The sequence below is a fragment of the Cyprinodon tularosa genome, unplaced genomic scaffold (genome assembly GCF_016077235.1).
Source record: "Cyprinodon tularosa strain WSP-4 unplaced genomic scaffold, ASM1607723v1 ctg110, whole genome shotgun sequence".
Classification (NCBI taxonomy): Eukaryota; Metazoa; Chordata; class Actinopteri; order Cyprinodontiformes; family Cyprinodontidae; genus Cyprinodon; species Cyprinodon tularosa.
The window spans coordinates 644624-667906 of NW_024037894.1; the positions used below are offsets into that span (position 1 = coordinate 644624).

At 39.1% G+C, this 23283-nt stretch overlaps 1 protein-coding gene across 2 annotated transcripts in view; it reads right to left on the bottom strand.

The window, feature by feature from the left end:
* Positions 1–6950: 6950 nt before the first annotated feature.
* LOC119791003 (gap junction delta-2 protein-like) overlaps positions 6951–23283 on the bottom strand; it is a 28892-nt gene continuing 12559 nt past the window's right edge. For both annotated transcript variants that reach the window (XM_038296800.1, XM_038296808.1), the window contains one exon: positions 6951–9213. In XM_038296800.1, the coding sequence (XP_038152728.1) occupies positions 8355–9213 (859 nt within the window). In that variant the 3' untranslated portion in view covers positions 6951–8354. The remainder of the gene's footprint in view (positions 9214–23283) is intronic.

Below are 23283 nucleotides of genomic sequence, written 5' to 3' on the forward strand. Positions count from 1 at the left end.
GCATATGTACTTATCTTGGAGCTGATGACTTGCTTAATTATTCATTGCATTCACCCGTCCAACTCTGCCTGGTTTCTAATCACTGCTCATCTGATCCACCTGCTCCTGCCTCTATTTAAGCTGCTTGCATGAAGTCATCAGGGCCAAATTATTCTTGTTCTCTCTAGCCGGTGGTGGGAGTATTCTTAGCATACCTTAGTCTTTCTGATCTTGACCTGTTCTGCCTTTCAACCACTGAGCCTGCCTGTTCCGGGCTGAACGGTTTGCCTGAACTGTCTTCGGACTCCTGGACCTCCAAGCCTTCCTGTTCTGATCTGTTTGCCTGACAATCTTCGGACTCCTGGACCTCCAAGCCTTCCTGTTCTGATCTATTTGCCTGACCTGGCTTCGGACTCCTGCTTGTTTTCCGTTCTCGGGGGCTGCAGTTTCTGGGACACTATGGGTGACAACCTTGTTTGCAGCCTACCGGCAAGATATTGCCTCGTTCTCAGGACAGGCTGAACTGTTAAACCGGGTTAGTGACTCGGGCGTTGAAAGCATCCTCCGTTAGATTATTATGGTCACAGTTTCCTGTGATAGACGCCCTAGCTGCTGTTACTCCGATCATCCGAATTTTAGTAAATGCTTTTGAATTATCCCACTGTCTGTTTTGGCTCAAATACTGGCTCCTCTGTTCTGAGTCATGACAGCATAGGGACATTATACAAGAGAAAACAAATACAGAACAGTAAAATGTTGGTAGAATATGTCAAAAAGGAAGAACAATAAAAATAAATGAATAAATTTAATTATTCAATTTGTAAATAAAAACATATGTTTTAACAGTTTTTGGTTTTTAAGTTCTTTTATTGTGATGTTGAATTATTTAAGTTATATTTGCTCTGAATAAAAACGAGCCTTCAATTAAAGGACACATCATTGTTTCCTTACATCTGATTGGCTGCCTGGTAGAGTGTTTTCTAAGATTCAGATCAATCCTGAAAGCTAGCCTGGAGCAGGTTAGCTGTTCAGAGTACTTTACCATAATGACTAGCCTTGCAAAAAAAGAATCCGGCTTGGTGGCACCGGATAGTCAGGGTTAAACCTGAAGTTATCTCGCTAAACCCAGTTTTCTGCCTTTGTGGTACCTGCCTCATTATAATCAAGGATGATTTTGAGACATTTAAAGAAGGATTAAGGAATAAAATAACATCCTAGGCTCTACACATATTATTAAAACGCTGTAAAATCTATCATAAAAATGGATCCTTCAAATACATAAAGGTAGTTCAACTTGTTGGTTGGTATTGACACAAATGATCGTAATGATTCATCACTCTAGTATAATCATTGATTTAACCAACTTGCTTTTTCTGATCCTAACAAATAGTAACATTTTGAAGTGGCCAGAGTTTAAAGGTTATATATATATATCCTGCTTTTTTTTTATGTCATTTTACCTCAACTTGAGGCACCTATACAATGAAATATTGCCTTTCACACAACAGAACAGCCTGACTTTCAAAGTTGTTTGCATCAAACTCATACTTCATTGTGAGCACTAAACAAGGATCTATGAGCAGCATAAAATTCATATGCACAAAAAAAAAACAAGATGATAGAGTATTGTTATTCTACACGTATTCAACCAACACAATATCACACGCTGGAACAGCATAGAACAGAGGTCTTCAACAGGGGGTCCACAAGCCCTATGAGGTCGGTTGAGGTACTGCATGGGGGCTGCGAAAGTTTTGGTTGATTAATTAATTTATTTTTTTATATTACCTCTTGCAATTTTTTCCACTAATTGAAATGTCTCTAAATACACATTAACATAAATTCAACAGACTGTAGTAAACAGATAAATGGAGGTAGAAGATGTCTTACAGTCATCAATGCAGATCTGTGTTTCTGAGTAAAAATAAGTCAAATATCTGACAAAAGAGTGGAAATGATATAAAAAAAATGTCATTGTTGTTCCAATAAGTTAAATAGTAAGAACAGAAAAATAGACTCTAGATGTTTTAGTTCTTTAAAAAGTCAAATAAATAATATCAAGATTTGATGCATAAAATATCTAATCTTAAAAAGTTTTTCTCTCTTTTTGGAAAAATGAATTAACACTACAGGTGCTGGTCATAAAATTAGAATATCATGAAAAAGTAGATTGATTTCAGTAATTCCATTTAAAAAGTGAAACTTGTATATTATATTCATACATTACATACAAACTTATATATTTCAGATGTTTATTTTGTTTAATTTTGATGATTACAAATGACAACAAATGAAAATCTCAAATTCATCATATCAGAAAATTAGAATATTGTGAAAAGGTTCAAAATTGATGGCCCCTGGTACCACACTCTAATCAGCTAATTAACTCAAACCACCTGCAAAAGCCTTTAAATGGTCTTTCAGTCTAGTTCTATAGGCTACACAATCATGGGGAAGACTGCTGACTTGACAGTTGTCCAAAAGACGACCATCGACACCTTGCACAAGGAGGGCAAGACACAAAAGGTCATCGCTAAAGAGGCTGGCTGTTCACAGAGCTCAGTGTCCAAGCACATTAATAGAGAGGCGAAGGGAAGGAAAAGATGTGGTCGAAAAAAGTGTACAAGCAAGAGAGATAACCGCACCCTGGAGAGGATTGTGAAACAAAACCCCTTCAAAAATGTGGGGGAGATTCACAAAGAGTGGACTGCAGCTGGAGTGAGTGCTTCAAGAACCACCACACACAGACGTATGAAAGACATGGGTTTCTGCTGTCGCATTCCTTGTGTCAAGCCACTCTTGAACCACAGACAGCGTCAGAAGCGTCTAAAGAGAAACAGGACTGGACTGCTGGTGAGTGGTCCAAAGTCATGTTCTCTGATGAAAGTAAATTTTGCATTTCCTTTGGAAATCAAGGTCCCAGAGTCTGGAGGAAAAGAAGAGAGGCACTTCATCCAAGTTGCTTGAAGTCCAGTGTAAAGTTTCCACAGTCAGTGATGGTTTGGGGTGCCATGTCATCTGCTGGTGTTGGTCCATTGTGTTTTCTGAGGTCCAGGGTCAACGCAGCCACATACCAGGAAGTTTTAGAGCACTTCATGCTTCCTGCAGCTGACCAACTTTTTGGAGATGCAGATTTCATTTTCCAACAGGACTTGGCACCTGCACACAGTGCCAAAGCTACCAGTACCTGGTTGAAGGACCATGGTATCCCTGTTCTTAATTGGCCAGCAAACTCTCCTGACCTTAACCCCATAGAAAATCTATGGGGTATTGTGAAGAAGAAGATGCAATACACCAGACCCAACAATTCAGAAGAGCTAAAAGCCACTATTAGAGCAACCTGGGCTATCATAACACCTGAGCAGTGCCACAGACTGATCGACTCCATGCCACGCCGCATTGCTGCAGTAATACAGGCCAAAGGAGGCCCAACTAAATACTGAGTGCTGTACATGCTCATACTTTTCATGTTCATACTTTTCAGTTGGCCAACATTTCTATAAATCCTTTGTTTTTATTGGTCTTCAGTAATATTCTAATTTTCTGATATGATGAATTTGAGATTTTCATTTGTTGTCATTTGTAATCATCAAAATTAAACAAAATAAACATCTGAAATATATGAGTTTGTATGTAATGTATGAATATAATATACAAGTTTCACTTTTTAAATGGAATTACTGAAATCAATCTACTTTTTCATGATATTCTAATTTTATGACCAGCACCTGTATAACATTGTTTAAAATTCTAAAAACATGATTTATATTTGAGATCGTCTTCAACATAAATGACAAATTAACCAGAGAAAAGAGGTCAAATAGGTATAGGATAGCTGTAACCTAAACCTTTTGTTTATATTCCCCCCTGCCATTTTTTCCACTAATTGAAATGTCTTTAAATACGCATTAACATGAATTCAACACACTGTATTAAACAGATAAATGGAGGCAGAAGATGTCTTTCAGTCATTAATGCAAACATTCAGCGATACACAGGAGCTCTTTCAATCTGGGCACCATTTCATTCACAACACCTGTCCCATCAACCAGGAATCAGAATCAAAAAATACTTTAATAATCCCAGGGAAAAAGTACCTTTGTTACATTTCTCCATATGTAATAGAGTTACTGTAGGACCAGTTTGATATAACACAATTTCCTGCAATATATATATATAATTAGGGGGTCCCTGCTCCATCTCGCCATCAGTTTGGGGGTCCTTGGCCTGGAAAACGTTGAAGAAGCATAGAATGTGATTTACTTACCGGTGTCGCTTGTTCATCAGATGTCTTCATGGATGCAATTGCTTTACTTGTTTAAGAACTGAGCATTTGGTGAATCCACTTTGGTTCTGGTCAAGGTTCTCAAAGCTGTCTTGAATCGAGTATTCAAAGAAAAGCTTCTTATACCTTGGTTTGAAACTCGCGTATAGAAATTGTAACCATTTCAAATGCTTTCCTATGACGGAGTATACTGAAAATAAAGTCCTCATATTGTTACAATAAAGTCATCATAAGGCACCCTTAGATTGGTCAATTCAACCAATAAGTGGTTGAATTTTGAAGTTATGTGTCTAACCAATCTTTTGTTAAAACAACAAATCTAATTTGGTCGTATTTTAACCAATCTTTATTGTTAAAAGGGCAAACCAATACAAATTGGTCACTTTGACCAATATAATGGTCAATTACAACATTCAAAGCCAGAGCAAGGTCTTGAATCTCCAACCTTATTGCTGCAAGGCAAACTGTCACTATTGACATATTGGAATTTAATACTAGTTTATAACCAAGGTTAATGCCACGATTTGCATGCTGGACATGAACACATCATTGTAGTTGTTCTCTAGGTCCGTAACTATTACACACTACACTTGACTACAGCCAAACAGTCAGATTAGTGAACCATCAGTTACGGTACTATTTTTTTTGGTTGTTAGGTTAACCAAGTAAATTGGTGGTTCCAAAACCAATGGCGTGTTCAGTTTCTGACCAATATATTGTTTAATCTAACCGAAATAGGTTTAGATTGGTTGTTTTTCCAACTAATACGTTCTTAGTGTTTAAAAAAACAGAGTAATGATGCTATGCTAGTGTGAAAACATTGCTTTAATAAGTTGAAGCCTGAGCTGAGTATTTAACACATGGGGAAGACAACTACTTCTTAATACAGCATGACTGTTGTGATATTAAAACCTTAACGTTCATAATGTTACGGCTTAATTCTGGCAATATTACAAGTTTGATTATAGTTTAATATCTTGAAATGTAACAACTTTATTTTTGTAATGTTTATTCTAGAGAATAAAGTGGTAACATTACCATAATAAAATAATAACATTACGACTTTAAAGCTGTAACATATAAAAAATTAAAGTTGACACATTACCACCATAAAGTTGTAACATTACAAAAATAAAGTCTTTACATTTCAAGATATCAAAATATAATTAAACTACTGTAATAGGTTTTTAATCTCATATTGTTACACATTTATCCTGAAGTTAGGACTTTATTCTTGTACAGTAATTTTACAGCTTTAATTTTCGTTGACCTTTTCGATTATCACATCCTCTGGGTAACATTTTTGGGGATTGGTGGCCTAGTGGTTAGGGCATTGCGCTTGGAATTTTTGATGCCAAAACAGAATTTTAGAAAGGTTTAAAGTCTAATAAAAGTAAATTTTGATTACTATAGCCCCTTTAATCTGGTAGGTAATCTATGGAGGTAGCTAATCATTAGGGTGCTGGCAAAGAGGCCTTCCAGTTTCAAAGATTTGAAGGTCACTGACAAAGAGAATAGTGTTAAGATACAACTAAATGCTGTAAAAACTATTTTTCTATAGATTTTTTTTATATTTTATGAAAAAATAAACAAAAAACATTCAGCTTTTTAAGGGAACTCTTTTTCCACTGTATTATCTGTTGAAGGGAGTCTTTATAATTTACTATAACAAACAGTTCTTTGTTAAAATTATACAAAATTTGATCTAAATCCAAACCAGCCAGTCAGTAGCATTAAATATACTCTCAATTCTATAATGTCTCAATCGCAGACCTTAAATAGGCCGTCCTAACACATGGGCTGTGTCCAAATGTCTAGATGAAAAAGTAGTGGATTTGAAATTTCTCACAATGCACCTTAAAAAGTAGTGATCATCCATGGTCCCAGATTGCTTTGCAAGAGCTCGCCTCACAAAGCATTATGGGATTTGTTATGACACCGGTGCGCTGCCAGGTAGTGACAGCGGTGACAAAAAACAAAGATGGAACACGCACTGCGCAGGGAGGCAAAGTTACATGACAAACTGGAGCAAAAAGCAGTGATCACCTGTCCAAACAGTCAGTTAACTGAATTCACTACAAAGTCCACTATATAGTCAGATTAGGGCGGGTGTTCAGACAGAGCCCTGAATATCCTGTAGACCATGTGAGTAGATTTTAAAGGTGATGTTCTCCTTGCAATGTTACTGACCTCTTATTAATCTGTAAAGATTAAAGAAGAACATATCAACCGTTAGATGTGTTAAAAGGATTCATACTTTTATCAATAAACATAAAAAAACATAATAATTTTTTCCTCCACTTGCATTTAAACACCAGTTTTAAATTAGTTTATTAAATGAAATCACACTGAAATAGATTATATTTCTGGCCGTGATGGGGTGGAATGTGTAAAAGTTTATGGAGCGTGTTTGCTTTTGCAAGGGACTGTATATACAGTATAAATGTAGGTTACTTCTGCCTAAATGCATGATAGATCTACAGTACATTTATTTATAATTTAATACCACAGGGTGGGATTTATCGGTGCAATAAATTCTTGCTTTTCATGCTCAGGGTTCATTGTGCTGATGTGTGTGGTTTTATTTTTCCAGTTCATGTAATTGACTTCCCGCTCTGACCTTTTTCCCCCAACCCATCATGCAGCACCGTTAGTCACTATAAAACACAGAACAACCCCCCAAAAAATCACTGCATAATCATTTATTCACATATTTCTTTTCACATATTGATGTCTATTATTGCTGCAGTTGAGGCGCCTGTCTGATTTTATGCTTTCCCATAAAACAGGATTTCTTTCAATCACTTTATATTTTTCATCTTCATGCATGCTGATTATTACATTTCATTGGAGCAGGATGCGAATAAATAAAACTGTGTCTTTTTAAGTTACATTTCATATTCTATTCCATTCTATTAATGCGTCTGTAACATGCCTTTTTCAAAGTCCAAGGAGGGGGAAAAGAAATCACTTCTTGGGACATAGAGTCTCCATATGAGGGAGAGTGAAGGCATAACAAAAAGCACATCAATGCTAAATATTATTAAAGCAGGCAATCTATGGTTAATTATCAGAAGCACCCAAACTGCTGCTGCCTTCCCACATAGAGCCTATCCATACATGATAGGGTAAAAGGCTAAGTGTATTTAACTAGAGTTCATCTATGTACAGTAGCTCTGAAATATGGCACCAAATGTGCTTGTGAAAAAGGTTTGAGGTTACACGTTAAAATACTTGTGACAAAGTTATTTCTTTTTTTCCCCCCTGTTTCACTGTGAAAGTTTTGCATGTATTTCCATCCTGCTCTCCTAACATAAAGAGCATCTTACAAGCTAAAGTGAAGATACTGGCACGAATTTCTTTGCCGCTCTGGGAGGAACCAGGAGCAGCAAAGTACACCGACACAGTGTTGGAAATAAAAATCAACTTCGCTCTGTCCTTTGCTCGGCAGCTAATCCAACAAAGCACAAGAAAAAGAAGAGCGACTTTATAAAACAAAATAACAAAAAAAAACCTGCAGCAACAACAATAAATGGTGTGTTCCAGTTTATGCTGATCGTTCTAGTGCTAATAGATTATGTTGTTTTTTTTTTTTTTTAAAGTGCTTATTCATCCATCAAGTGACTATTCTATCTTACTTTCGTAATTCAGAATAATTTAGCATTCAGTTTCCCTAACACACCCACTCATGCATATGCATGCATGCTCTCGCTGAAGCTATTGCATATGCACACATATATGGAAAATGATATCATCTTTTCTCTGATCCACAGCAAAGGCAACTATTAAAGAACAATTGATTTTTTTGAACCTCTTAGTGTTATTTGTAAATGTTTCAGTACTCGGTTCTCTGTAAGCACCTGGTGTCACCGAGAGAGATGGAGAAGACGTTTTTGGTCTCTCGTTATAAAGAAAGTGATTCTTTTCTCTTCAAGTGTCCACAAAACTCAGCTTGGTGACTTTTTTTTTGTTGTGACTACACAGAGTCTGTGCTCTTAATGGTGATGGTGAGGATTCAGTGGCCAGGCCAGGGAAACGCTCTGGCCCAAAGTGTTAAAGGTCCTCGAGCTCCCGGGCGGGGAAGCCTCTGTCAGACATATGCTGACTCGCTGGACTGCGTCCTGCCCAGGTTTGGGGCCTGGGACAGGTGTGAGACATCCTTCTTTCGTACTTCACAGATAGACTTCCTCCGGGCCTGCACGCCCTGCATGGCTGACTTTATCTTCCTCCATCCCAGGTGGTTGAGCTCGGCCAGGTTGAGCAGAACGCATATGCCGCTTACGGCAAACATAAAGACCAAGAATACAGTTTTTTCTGTCGGACGAGACACGTAGCACTCCACCTCCTTCACACATGGGTAACGGTCACACTCGAACATCCCTGGGACGTTAAAGCCGTACAGGAAGTACTGGCCGGCCAAGAAGCCAATTTCCAGCGCGTTCCGGAACACCACCTGGATGACGTAGAAACGGGAGATGCCCTCCTGCCGCCGTACTTTTGCACTTTTGTGTGTTGGGATAGCCCCCCGGGGTCCGTTTGGGATCTCCTTGACATCCATATCATGGTCATCCTTGCTTTCAGGGTGCACCAGGATGCCATTGATGTTGCGGGAATGAAGTTTGCGAACATGATGGTCGTGGTGGCGGCCGTGGTGGCCGTGCCCATGGTGGTCCATGTGGGAATGGAGCAAAGAATAGCTTCGATCACGTGCTTTGGCAGACTGGTGGACAGAATAGGTGATGAAGCAAAGGCTGGGCGTGCACACCAGGATGATCTGGAACACCCAATAGCGGATGTGCGAGATGGGGAACGCCTTGTCGTAACACGCCTGGTTACAGCCGGGCTGCATAGTGTTACAGATGAACATGATCTGTTCGTCTTCATACACCTTCTCGCCAACTATCCCAACTATTAAGATACGAAAGATCACCACCACTGTCAGCAGGATCCTGCAGAGACACAAAAGAAGAGGGAACAGGCAGGTAGGGGAGAGGGATGAGATGAAAAGAGGACATTGGTTAATGAGGAGCAGATACACCGATGTAAGGGGGAAATGTCCTGATGCTGAAAAGTCCAATTCATTTAAAGCATTGACTCGCAGAGTTGGGGTCTTCCATCAACCAGTATGGGGTTTTGAGATCCACAAAATAAATTAAACTAAACAATAGGCTTATCCCAAGTGGGGTCACAAGGGGTTCTGGTGCCTATCTCCAGACAGCTGGTTCTATAGAAACTGTAATTAAACTGAGTAAAAGTCACTGAAATGGATTAAGCTGAATTCAGCTGAACTATATTTAATTGACTTAGATTAATGGAAAGTATCTGAACTATTTTTGCATATCATTTCCTTTAAAACAGCTGAACTTAACTGGAATGATTTGAATAAATCTGATTGTCTTTAAGGTGTCCTGGCATCACTTATGGTGTTCTGCCCAGTCTCCCTTGGCTGAAATGACTTGAATGAAGCAGAATTGATGATACGTTTCATTATCATCTGATTTCGAATTTAACAAGCTGAAGAGAAATAATCTGAGAGGTAAATGTGCTCCAGTTTAACACTTGTGGACCCTTGTATTCTCCACCACATGGTAAATAATCTCTTCAAAGTCTTTCCATTTATTAACAAAGTTGCTTCATCAAGCTATCATTGTCCTTTGCTTAAGCAAAGGCTGAACCAATAATAGAAGATCTACTGAAACTGTCAGGACCTCCCCTGGAGCATTATTAGAGCACTGCTGCAGCAGTAGAAAGCTGCGTCCAGAGATTGGCAGAGCTACAGAGTGGTGCAGCTGCTTCTTAAGGCCTCTGAGAGACTGATGTGCTGCACTGTTATATTCTGGAGTGGCTCCAGCTTGGGCACTGCGGAGGAGGACTGGGGCTTTAGGGCTGCATAGTCAGCTCTTTTTAATGAGTTAGGAATGCCTGCGCATCATGGGGGCTCCCCGACACTTGAAAAGGATGTTTCAACTGGCCCTCCTGCAGGGAGGAGCTAATCACTTTTAAAACTTCTGCTTTTGAGAACAACAGGGACAAGGAAAATGGTTTAGAAAACCCTCGGAGAAAGGTGTTCACCAGGGATCGGGTATTCTAAGGAAAGATCATGTGAAACTTCAGTGATGCGTTTTATTAACATCCAAGCTGGTGCAATGTCTTTCTGAATGAAAGACAAATTCTGCAACTCTGAAAGTGCAAAGTTAAGGGAAAATCACTGCAGAGACTGGGGAAAAAAAGGGGAAAGAAGCTGTCTGAATACAGGCTTCTTTGTGGAGGGAGATAACGAACGTCTGAACAGTGACTGGGGTGACAGCTTGTTAAAGCAAAGTGAGAGGCAGGTGAAGATAAGAGCAAAGAGGAGCATGTGTTGACATAAAACAGACCGAAAATAGAGCAGAGGGCTGCATTAGGACTGCTGCTGCTCCATCTGTGAATATCTGTGTGAGCGTTCTTTTATTTTTATGTGAACAGAGACAGCAGGATGCAGAGACAAAGACAAAGACTCACCCATGTGTGCAATGATGCACATCCAGCAGCCTGTACTCAAAGCATCTGCAAGTGCATACGCCACACTGACTCTGTGTTTGATAACGCAAGGGAATGCAGTAATCCACACAGAGATATAAAACTGTGTTCACTCTACCTGAGTCAGATGTGGAGGTTTGACAGTTGCAGGTTTGACTTGAAACTAATGATCCTATAAGTCTGTATAACATCTTCTTTTAAACAAATTATTAGTGTTTCTTTGTTCTAATTTAATTTTTTTATTTGTTTTAAAAATCTTAACTATTAAATTATCATGGATCTGTTCTGATACCTTCTCTCCAGGTACTCCGGCTTCCTCCCACAGTCCAAAAACATGACTGTTGGGTTAATTGGCTTCTCTAGAATCTCCTTTTGTGTGTGTGTGTGTGAATGATTGTTTGTTCTGTTTGTCTCTGTGTTGCCCTGCGATGGACTGGTGACCTGTCTACGGTGTACCCCGCCTCTCACCCGTAGACAGCTGGAGATAGGCACCAGCAGCCCTTGTGACCCCACTTGGGATAAGCGTGATGGAAAATGGAAGGATGGATGTTCTGATACCTTCATTTTCTTCTTTTATTCCTCTCAATTTGATTTCTAACAACAAGGAAAAAGTGTTCAGATTAAAAAAACTCTAAATAACTGTTAGATAAGGAGACATTGCATAAATAATCAAAAAATCAAGTGTTTCTTTCATAGATATATATTCTGCGAAGTCTAATAAAGCATTTCCAGACTACACAGACTTGAATTGATTATAAAAGCCTCGTCCCCCTCTTATGCATTAATCAGTCATTTAATGCAAACTGATGTTAGAATCTTTTGTTTGCTTTGTTTAAATAATTAATTGAGGCATTAGCTCATACTGTATGATGAATATAAGAGAAACTACAGTTCTGTTTCAGTCTGGAAAGCTATGGTTAAGTTTCTGTTCAAAATCTCCTCTTTCATTAGCTGTTGATAAATATTGAACATACTGGATGATCAAACTGAAACATAGGTAGCCTCCATTCTAAACCTCCTTATAGCGACAACCTCAAAGAGAAAAATGTATTATTTTTATATGTGGAAGCTATGTTATTTCATTGCTGTTTCTCTCTGAGCTTTTTACGGGAGGTGATTGCAACAGATGGTTTGTTCCGACATTGTATAAAATCTCTGCAGCATAATTTAGCATATAACCACTCAGCAGTCATCTGGAAATATGCAAGATGTTCTATGCAAACCAGTGGCCTGCTCATTAAACATTCTTCTCCTGCAGCTTAATGCACGCTTTACACCAAGGCTTATATCCAAGGTTTAATTAGTGGTGGCCTGAACTCTCATGAGTCTTCTCTGTGTGCATCCATTTGTAGCTTCTTCCTTTTACAATACCTTCACTCTATAATTATTATACTGTGGGGCCATTTTATACTTTAGGTTAAACTAAGAATTTTGCCTTTTAAACTAGTTAAAGGAACTACAGACCATTCATATCTGCTGCAGTGATTGTGGATTCTAACAATAATCTTTATAATTTACAGTGAAGAAACAAAGGTACTTGAATATCCTGCTGTTTTGCAAGTTCTCCCACTTAGAAACCATGGAGGGGTCTGAAATTGTCATCGTAGGTCTATGTCCACTGTGAGAGACATAATCTAAAAACGAAATCCAGAAATAACAATGATATGATGTTTTAACTATTTATTTGGGTGATACAGCTGAAAATAAGTACTTGAACACCTGTCTATCAGCTAAAATTCTGACCCTCAAAGACCTGTTTGTCTGCCTTCAAAATGTCCACCTCAACTCCATTTATTATCCTAAATTAGATGTACCTGATTGAGGTTGTTAGCTGCATAAAGACACCTGTCCACACCATAGAATCAGTAAGAATCCAACTTCTAACATGGCCAGGACCAAAGAGCTGACACTAGAGCAGGGGTGCAGGGGTGCTCAAGTCCAGGCCTCAAGAGCTAACATCCTGTAACTTTTAGATGTATCACTTCCCTAACACACCTGAATCTAAAGGCTGAATCCCCTCGTTTGGCTGAGCAGGCATGATAACGAACCGCTCATTAGATTCAGGTGTGTTACAAATGGGGCACACCAAAAAGGTGCAGGATAGTAGCTCTGCAATATATATATATATATACACTATATTGCCAAAAGTATTTGCTCACCCATCCAAATTATTGGAATCAGGTGTTCCAATCACTTCCATGGCCACAGGTGTATAAATTCAAGCACCTAGGCATGCAGACTGTTTTTACAAACATTTGTGAAAGAATGGGTCGCTCTCAGGAGCTCAGTGAATTCCAGCGTGGAACTGTGATAGGATGCCACCTGTGCAACAAATCCAGTCGTGAAATTTCCTCGCTCCTAAATATTCCACAGTCAACTGTCAGCTGTATTATAAGAAAATGGAAGTGTTTGGGAACGACAGCAACTCAGCCACGAAGTGGTAGGCCACGTAAACTGACGGAGCGGGGTCAGCGGATGCTGACGCGCATAGTGCGAAGAGGTCGCCAACTTTCTGCAGAGTCAATCACTACAGACCTCCAAACTTCATGTGGCCTTCAGATTAGCTCAAGAACAGTGCGCAGAGAGCTTCATGGAATGGGTTTCCATGGTCGAGCAGCTGCATCCAAGCCATACATCACCAAGTGCAATGCAAAGCGTCGGATGCGGTGGTGTAAAGCACGCCGCCACTGGACTCTAGAGCAGTGGAGACGCGTTCTCTGGAGTGACGAATCGCGCTTCTCCATCTGGCAATCTGATGGACGGGTCTGGGTTTGGCGGTTGCCAGGAGAACGGTACTTGTCTGACTGCATTGTGCCAAGTGTAAAGTTTGGTGGAGGGGGGATTATGGTGTGGGGTTGTTTTTCAGGAGCTGGGCTTGGCCCCTTAGTTCCAGTGAAAGGAACTCTGAATGCTTCAGCATACCAAGACATTTTGGACAATTCCATGCTCCCAACTTTGTGGGAACAGTTTGGAGCTGGCCCCTTCCTCTTCCAACATGACTGTGCACCAGTGCACAAAGCAAGGTCCATAAAGACATGGATGACAGAGTCTGGTGTGGATGAACTTGACTGGCCTGCACAGAGTCCTGACCTCAACCCGATAGAACACCTTTGGGATGAATTAGAGCGGAGACTGAGAGCCAGGCCTTCTCGTCCAACATCAGTGTGCGACCTCACAAATGCGCTTCTGGAAGAATGGTCAAAAATTCCCATAAACACACTCCTAAACCTTGTGGAGAAGAGTTGAAGCTGTTCTAGCTGCAAAGGGTGGACCGACGTCATATTGAACCCTATGGATTAGGAACGGGATGTCACTTAAGCTCATATGTGAGTCAAGGCAGGTGAGCAAATACTTTTGGCAATATAGTGTATATGAATATATGAATATGCATAACTATGCTGTTATTCTGCAGTACTATGATCCGTCTCTGAAGCACGATCCATTCAATCAGCTCATTTGCGCATGTGTATCCATATACAGTATACACTCACCGGCCACTTTATTAGGTACCCCATGCTAGTAACGGGTTGGACCCCCTTTTGCCTTCAGAACTGCCTCAATTCTTCGTGGCTTAGATTCAACAAGGTGCTGGAAGCATTCCTCAGGGAGTTTGGTCCATATTGACATGATGGCATCACACAGTTGCCGCAGATTTGTCGGCTGCACATCCATGATGCGAATCTCCCGTTCCACCACATCCCAAAGATGCTCTATTGGATTGAGATCTGGTGACTGTGGAGGCCATTTGAGTACAGTGAACTCATTGTCATGTTCAAGAAACCAGTCTGAGATGATTCCAGCTTTATGACATGGCGCATTATCCTGCTGAAAGTAGCCAACAGAAGTTGGGTACATTGTGGTCATAAAGGGATGGACATGGTCAGCAACAATACTCAGGTAGGCTGTGGCGTTGCAACGATGCTCAATTGGTACCAAGGGGCCCAAAGAGTGCCAAGAAAATATTCCCCACACCATGACACCACCACCACCAGCCTGAACCGTTGATACAAGGCAGGATGGATCCATGCTTTCATGTTGTAGACGCCAAATTCTGACCCTACCATCCGAATGTCGCAGCAGAAATCAAGACTCATCAGACCAGGCAACGTGTTTCCAATCTTCTATTGTCCAATTTCGATGAGCTTGTGCAAATTGTAGCCTCAGTTTCCTGTTCTTAGCTGAAAGGAGTGGCACCCGGTGTGGTCTTCTGCTGCTGTAGCCCATCTGCCTCAAAGTTCGATGTACTGTGCGTTCAGAGATGCTCTTCTGCCCACCTTGGTTGTAACGGGTGGTTATTTGAGTCACTGTTGCCCTTCTATCAGCTCGAACCAGTCTGGCCATTCTTCTCTGACCTCTGGCATCAACAAGGCATTTACGCCCACAGAACTGCTGCTCACTGGATGTTTTTTCTTTTTCGGTACATTCTCTGTAAACCCTAGAGATGGTTGTGCGTGAAAATCCCAGTAGATCAGCAGTTTCTGAAATACTCAGACCAGCCCTTCTGGCACCAACAATCATGCCACGTTCAAAGTCACTCAAATCACCTTTCTTCCCCATACTGATGCTCGGTTTGAACTGCAGGAGATTGTCTTGACCATGTCTACATGCCTAAATGCACTGAGTCGCCGCCATGTGATTGGCTGCTTAGAAATTAAGTGTTAACGAGCAGTTGGACAGGTGTACCTAATAAAGTGGCCGGTGCATGTATAGTGTGTAATCTAAAGAAAGGAAGAACTAAAATGCAGATAAACATGGTTTAAGCATATTTAGCCAGACTGATCTGAGCATGTCCGATGATGACGTCAAACAAAATTTACTCAGAAAAGTCATAAAACATTTTTGAGTTAAGGATAGAAATAAGTAATTCTAGTACCATAAATACGCTAGAGCATTACACACTATTTATGGACAACCGGATGTATATCTGTTGCGCATGCGCAGGATAGATTGTGCTTCCTGGACGGATCGGGTAGCGACACTGACACAGTTGTTAAAACTTGAATTTAACCACAGTTTGTTGGTTTGTTTTTTTTTTCTACTTCCTCTAGTGGACGGGAGGCTTTCCGTTTTATTGGGAGTGACTTTGCTGCTATTGCAACAATTGTTTTTTTATTTAATCATTTAGCAATTAGGGGTTAATATTTAGCATCAGTTATTGAGAATTTCTATATGTTTTTCTATGTGTCTTTTTGTGGATTGTGTTTGACTATGATTAGAAAACAATCCTGTTTTTCTTAGAAACACAGATCACAGCTCCCAGATTAAAAAGACTTCTGCATAAGCTACATCCAGTACCCTGCCAAGATACTTTTGATCTCTTAACTTTTTTAACTATTCCATGATTAACAGGTTTACAACCACAGACCTATTGAAATTTTATTCAAAGGACAAAAACACAGCAGCACTTTGCTTTTAAGTAGAGAGAAAACGTCAACCATCTTCTGTGTCCTTAGTGAGGAACGGCATCTCCTCAGCATGATTCAGCCATCGCCTTGTTTAACCAGCTTTTGGGAATAAAAGCTGTTAATTATCCTCCTTTAAACAGGTTAAGACTGTTTATGGAGATTATTAACAAAATCTGACTGTTTTTTTTTTCATTTATGTTAGATTTATATTTTCATTTTTTTCTCCTTTCAATTATTGTGTTCTACAATATGTATGCTGTTAACGCTGAACTATGTTGAGGTTTATGGTCATAACGTGACAAATTGAACTATGTTGGCGTGCAGGTTCTCATTTATTAGCTGCTGCAGCATAAATGACTTTATAAGTAGGGATTTTGTGATGTTCTGGTGGGAGGCAGATAAAATGTGATGTTTGCCGCCGCAGCAGCGGCTCTGGCTGCAGTTTTCTCACTGCAGCTTTGTTCGCCTCAGTGGTTTCTTTGCAGATCTACTTTCGGTAGATTATCATCACTGCAGTATTGGTCATTGAGTCAGAACGGAAGCAAATGTTTGTCATAAAAAAAAAAAACAAGAATCCCAAAAGGTTGCACGAATTCAGGTCTTTATGTGATTACAAATGTGTGTGTTTGTGTGTGCGTGTGTGTGTGAGTGTACACTGCTGGATAACAGGATAATCAGCATGGGGGGGGGGGATTGCTGCATTAGCAGAATGCAGTGCACTGAGTTTATCTGCAAACATCAGTGTTTTAAGTCCCGCAGAATAACAAGCCGATACTGTTAGCTGGAGCAGATCAGGACAGTAAAGCCCAGAGGCCTGAACCTGCAGAATATTCAATAAGCTTCATGAATTATAAAAAAAGGGGGGGTTTACTAATCTAAGTGTCTTATACCCAAGAGGGAGGATATAAAATAAACTCACTTGCCGATTGAAATTGTTAAAGACAACATGGGAAAGAGCCGGGTGTTACAACAAATGGATCCTTTAACAAATGATCCCCCCCTTTCTTCCCAGAGGATTTCCTCCAGGTTGAGACTAATGGTTATCATTTTAGAGAGCTCCTAAATCCTGCTGCTGTCCAATAGATGGAAGAGGATGGATGAGAAACATCCTTTTACATCCAGAGCTTCTGACAGTTGGCATTTTCATAAAAATTTAATATAACACAAGGCAGCTCGTGGGCACGCCAGAGTAAATGTCTCTCTAGACTTCGGAGGAAGAGACGCCCTTAAAAACAAGTCTGCCGAATGACTTGTGTGATTTGTGTTTCACTTTTCTGCCTGCTGCTCTCCGGCTGGTGTGTTGACTGGACACGCAGGCCCGTCTGTCCCAGAGGCCTTCCCACACACACACAGAAAACTTCATTCATACAACAGCTGCTGCTGAAGGCCTTATGGGAGAACAGAGCCCCCCTACGGCAGCAGAGCAGATGCATCATCAAACACACATCACATAAGATATTTTCCCACTGTAAAGCACACAAAGGTGAGTTTTTTTTGGGGGGCAGAGACAGACCGTAAAATGCTGCATGAGAGCATTTTCTGAAACATTCCTCTTGCCTGTTAGAGGAAGTCCAGACCCTAACTGAAGTTGATCTCGTCCCTGCTTACAGGTTTACTGTAGCTTCCCCCTTCCCCACAGCATGACACTGCTACCACTGTGTTGTGGGTGGTGCATTCAGGTGGTGTTTGTGCTTCTAATTTATTCACTGACTTAGAAGTCTAGGGGGTTTGTTAGGGAAGTTTGAGACAGTTTTAGAAAACAAATTAAGAAGACATGAAAAACTCTTACATGTCACAAAAAAAGTTTAAATTTCACCTACTGTAGCAAACACCTGGCTACTTGACCAGAAGCCCCAAGGACTGGAGCTAAAGATTAAGTGCAGCTGCACTAACTTGGCTGGATCTCTCACACTTCCACCACTGCATTTATTTATTCTGAGAAAACTTTAGGTTCAGCTAAATAATCATGAATCCACAAATGTTCCCCGATTTGTTGGGTCACAAACAGCAGAGGTTATGACTCAGGACGCTGTAAAACATTTAAAATATGTTCATTTCATTTGTGAAAGGTATTTTCTTATGGAATATTTAATAATACATATAATCCATCTTCTCCGACTTATTCTATCAGGGTCATGGTGGGCCAGTGCCTATCTCAGTCAATGAGCAAAGAGGCAGGGTCCATCCTGGACAGGTCTGTACAGGTCACCAGTCTGTCGCAAGGCAACACAGAGACAAACAACCATTCACACACACTCTCACACCTAAGAGGACTTTAGAGAAGCCAATTAACCTAACAGTCATGTTTTTGGACTGTGGAGGAAGCTGGAATACACGGAGAGAACCCACGCATGCTCAGGGAGAACATGCAAACTCCATGCAGAAAGATCCCGGGCCAGGAATAGAACCCACTATATCAATCTATCACTATATCCTCAATGTCGAATTTTCCTCAATATATTTGTTTAATGAAATGTAAATTTTATGAAATTTGTTTTGGTCTATGATCGTTGTTTTATCAATTGTAAAGAAAAATTGTAATTTAAGTATTATATAATATAACTTTTGTGAAATTGAAAATAGCCTCAAAAGATTTTTTTGCAAATTGTTAATGTATTTAATTAACCGTTTACTCAGTGAAATACAGTAATAAGGTTGACAAGGCAGTTAAACGGTCAGTGAAATGTTAAATTGCTACATAAAATGTATATTTTTTAAATGCAGTTAATTGGTGAAATATTAACTTGCTTAATAAAATAAGAATTTTTTTCAGATTGTTTTTTTTTTTTCTTGGTTTGCACTTCAGGTCCACCATAGTTGTTTCTCTTCTTTTACTAAATTCTTATAAACATTGTCTGAAAATGTATCTTTTTTTAAATAGATCTGTGTCAATCAGCAGAGGATCCCTGCAGCCGGGTTACCATGAGCATCATTTTAAACCCTAGCTCTACTAAACTCTGCCTTCGCCTTTGATCACAAAGGCGGCCTTCAAAGAAGAGCCGAGTTACCGAGATGAAATGACAGCTGCATCAGAAAACACATATTTTCAACAGCAAATACTTTATTTCAGTAATGAAACACAAAAGTCTAAATGTGGATAAAGACATGTCTGTGAAAGGGCGCATAAGAATAGAGTTATCATGGAAACTCTGTTTCTCCCACCCATACGCTCCCAATAATAAGCTCCACTGATTACTGATGGCACCGTGTAATGAATAAAGACCTTAGCAGGCCTCAAAATTAGGCAGCTTAATTATCAGAGCACAGACATTTCTTTTCTCCCATCCCTGATTCCCTCATCTCTTAAACACTTTTAATAGTTTCAGGCTTTGCCCATGAATCAGGCAGTAAAGCAGACACAGAGAGTGGGCGTAACAATTACTTTAACACAGACCAAACCTGTGATCCCTCAGCTGTGGAGCTTCAATTAGAATCATTCTAAGATATTAGCTTGCTGTTTATTTGAAGATTTTAGTGACAAATTTAAAAGTTTTCCATCATGCTAAAACAGAATCAACAGCAGTAGAGATGCAATTATTTCCTGAGACTCTCTTTGCATCTCTAAAGGAAACTGGTCTCCAGCTGCTTTACAGGAACAAAAGAAGGAAATAGGGAAACATAATTGAGAGGCTCAACAGGTAGCCCATGAGGCAATTAAAGCTGAAGGCATATTGAAAACAGCTAAATCTATTTATACCAAGTCAGTAAAAGTGTTTTCTTTAGGAGTTATTCTTTTTTGTTTACAGCCCTTTATCCTGAAAAGAAAAGAAAAACATGGTGGGTTCTATGATTAAACATATTGCACACACAGCTTTTCTGGCCTCTGCACAGCCTAAGCATGCATGGCTGCACAGCTGCACACCGAGCCTGTTTCTCTACATCTCATTCGTCTTTCTGCCAGCTAAAATTACCCTTTCATTTCTATTCAGCCTGCATGTATATAAAACATCTAAGATAAAATGAAAGCTTTAAATGGATCACATCAGCATTTCAATTTGAGACCAGACCAGCGTTTTATGCTGATTTGATCAAAATAAGGCATTTTATAAATATTCCATAAATCATTTCTTTGCTTGTCAGAATTTAGAGTAATGACATTGAGGCAAATATTGTAGTGTGGAATATCATTTTTACTCTTTTAGATCTTTTCAGCCCTGATGAGGTCCTAACTTAGTGGCCTAGTGGTTAGGGCATTGCACATGGAATCATGAGGTTCTGAGTTCAAGCCCCACTCCCACAGCCTGCACTCTGGGTCTCTGAACAAGAATCTTAACCCCACACTGCTCCCCGGGCACAGCACGATGGCAACCCACCCTAAGGGAATGGGTTAAATGCAGATTTGCAATGTGAGATCAATAAAGTTCAATTATGTTATTATTTATTTCAATGCTCTGTACTTGTGACCGTATAATGACAATAAAAAAAGCTTGGGGAAAAAATAAATAAATAACATAAGTTTCATGATTCTGCCCTTTGTGGACTTCTGTTTAAGTATCTTTTTGGGTTTTCAGTCACACTTTGATTTATGTTATTCAGTGTTTTCCTGGTCATTTCTTTTCCATTTTGTGTTATATTTGAGCAGTGTTGTATTTTTTGAGTCACTCTCTGTCGCCCCCTTGTGCCAGGCTCCTTTCCCCTAGCTCCCTTCTAGATCCTTCTATCTACACCTGCTCTCTATCAGCTGATTAGCTCATTCTTTGTTCTGTCTCCCATATATACACCTCCTGTGCAGTTCCTCATTGCTGGATTCTCTTCATTACTTCACTCCTCATGTATGAATCTCCCTGGTGTCTCCTAGTTTTTGGTTATCTGTTTATTATTCCTGGATTCATGCTTCTGTTACTACATCTAAATTAAATCTGCAAGTAATCATCTCTGCATTTGGCTCCTCATCTAACTTCCACCAAATCTGACAATATGGTTATTGTAGTATAAGTATAAGGTCATTATAGCATTATATACAGTGAAGTTAAAGGCTTAAATGGAGTCATTAGACTCTATTGTCTTTATTCAAAATTTTCTCAAATGTATACTTTTTATCTTGTGCTGACATATAGCATTGATTGTGAATAAATAACAGCATTTCATCACATCTAGGGACATAAACAAATAATCAACATACACAATTTTTGATCAATGTTTGTTTTGTTTTTTTGATTGATTGAAATGTTTATTCCATCTGATAAACTGAAGGAATTGCTTTTAGTGTTGTAGTTTTACTGTCATAAACTAGAGGGCGCCATGTTTCAGTGGCATGCTAGAACAGAACCATTAATTAATCCAGTCATTTTGTGGTTCTGTTTGTAAATATAAACACTGGAAAAACTGCTTTGGTTATCAGCTAAACAGTGCCTAAGTGTTGCCCAGCACTGATTGCAGAATGACACTAAAAACAAAGAGCCATATCACAGTTAGCGTCAACTTCATTGAAACTTAATGGTAAATACTCATGTCAGAATTACATGCCCTGTCGGTAGAATATAGTTTACATCTTTGAACATTAGAAATCGAAAGCGTTTCACATGTTTTATTCTTTTTCTTTTCAGTAACCTAATGGGTTATATGAGCAACTCCTCTACTTTCTGAACTTCATCCAGTTTCCCGTCTTCCATTACTGGGCAAACTGGTTAATCCAAATGTGGTTGACCAGGGTAACCATGATGAGATGTTCCAAAAAAGTGAATACTGGAAGCTTTATCCTGGAGAAAGCTTCCTGGATGGAAAACAAAACATCTTCAGACTTGGAAACCAAGTCCAGTGGACTGTTTTTGACCTTTTTTGGAATGACTATGACCTGGACGACTAAGAATCTTCACCAGCACATGATGAGATGGACTCACAATCCTGTCCTATCTGAACATTTCTTAGTAACCTTAATATTTAATTTAATTTTAATTGAAATTATCCTCCCCCCCAAAAAAGGTTTCACGTTAGCAGATCATTAGATAATGCAGAAAGGCTGTTCTCACTTTTTATTTTCCCTGTACCACAGAACAACATTGTAGAGGGCAGCTGTTTGGTGCTTTATATGTATAGACCTCATTGAGCTAAATTAAACCTTAAAATGTCTCCCCTTTTACACTCTGAATTGATAGTAATTTAGATATGTTAATTTTAAAGCCTTTTTTTAGGAAAACCTTCTAAAAGCATAAAACATGTTTATTTGAATAAAACAAAATATTTTAACAAATAAAATTCAGACATTTATTTCAGAATCAGTCAAAATCAGACCTCTGTCTTACTGGTTGCTGACTCGGCTGACTTGGCATGAGCCTTCTATTTCAGGAGAAAGAAAAAATGAGGAGGGATGTCTAAGGATGCGGAATAAAATCTTATCTGACATCAGCAATCAAATGTTAATGAATATTTTTGTACATATAAAACAAATAGAAAAAAACGTCAGGCATCTCTGGTTACAGTTTCTATGGACTGTAATCAGACAGGGTCTTGTTTGTATCAAGCAGGGGAAAGGCTGTCCCGCTTTAGCACGACAATCCAGCATTTCTTTACTGCCATGATAAAATTCCAAAGATTTTTTTTTTTACTCCATATTATATTTAGATTTGATTACAGTCCCAATGGCTTGTTAGACATGTTATTTAAGGCAGGTTACCAGAGAGCCGTAAAGACGATTACCATGACTTCATGGTGAGCTGTTTCACTGACATGAATTCCTGTAGCTTCTTCACTGGAAAAAAACGTAATCTAAATAAGTCTTTTTTTCTAAATAATAAAATAAGTGCATTTGTTCTTGAATCGAGGGGGTAAGTGAGACACTTTGCCAATGGAACAAGACAATTTACTTTTGAAATAAGAAAATATTTATTTATATATATATATATATATATATATATATATATATATATATATATATATATATATATATATATATATATATATATATATATATATATATATATATATATATATATATATATATATTTCGAGTACATATGATCTAATTGTCTTATTTTAAGAGTAAAAATATAAATTCCATCGGCAGACCATCTTATTTACCTTCTCAAGTTAAGGGTAAATACACTTAATTTAAGAAATGTGGACTTTTTCTAAACAGTTTTTGTAGTGATGAAGAAA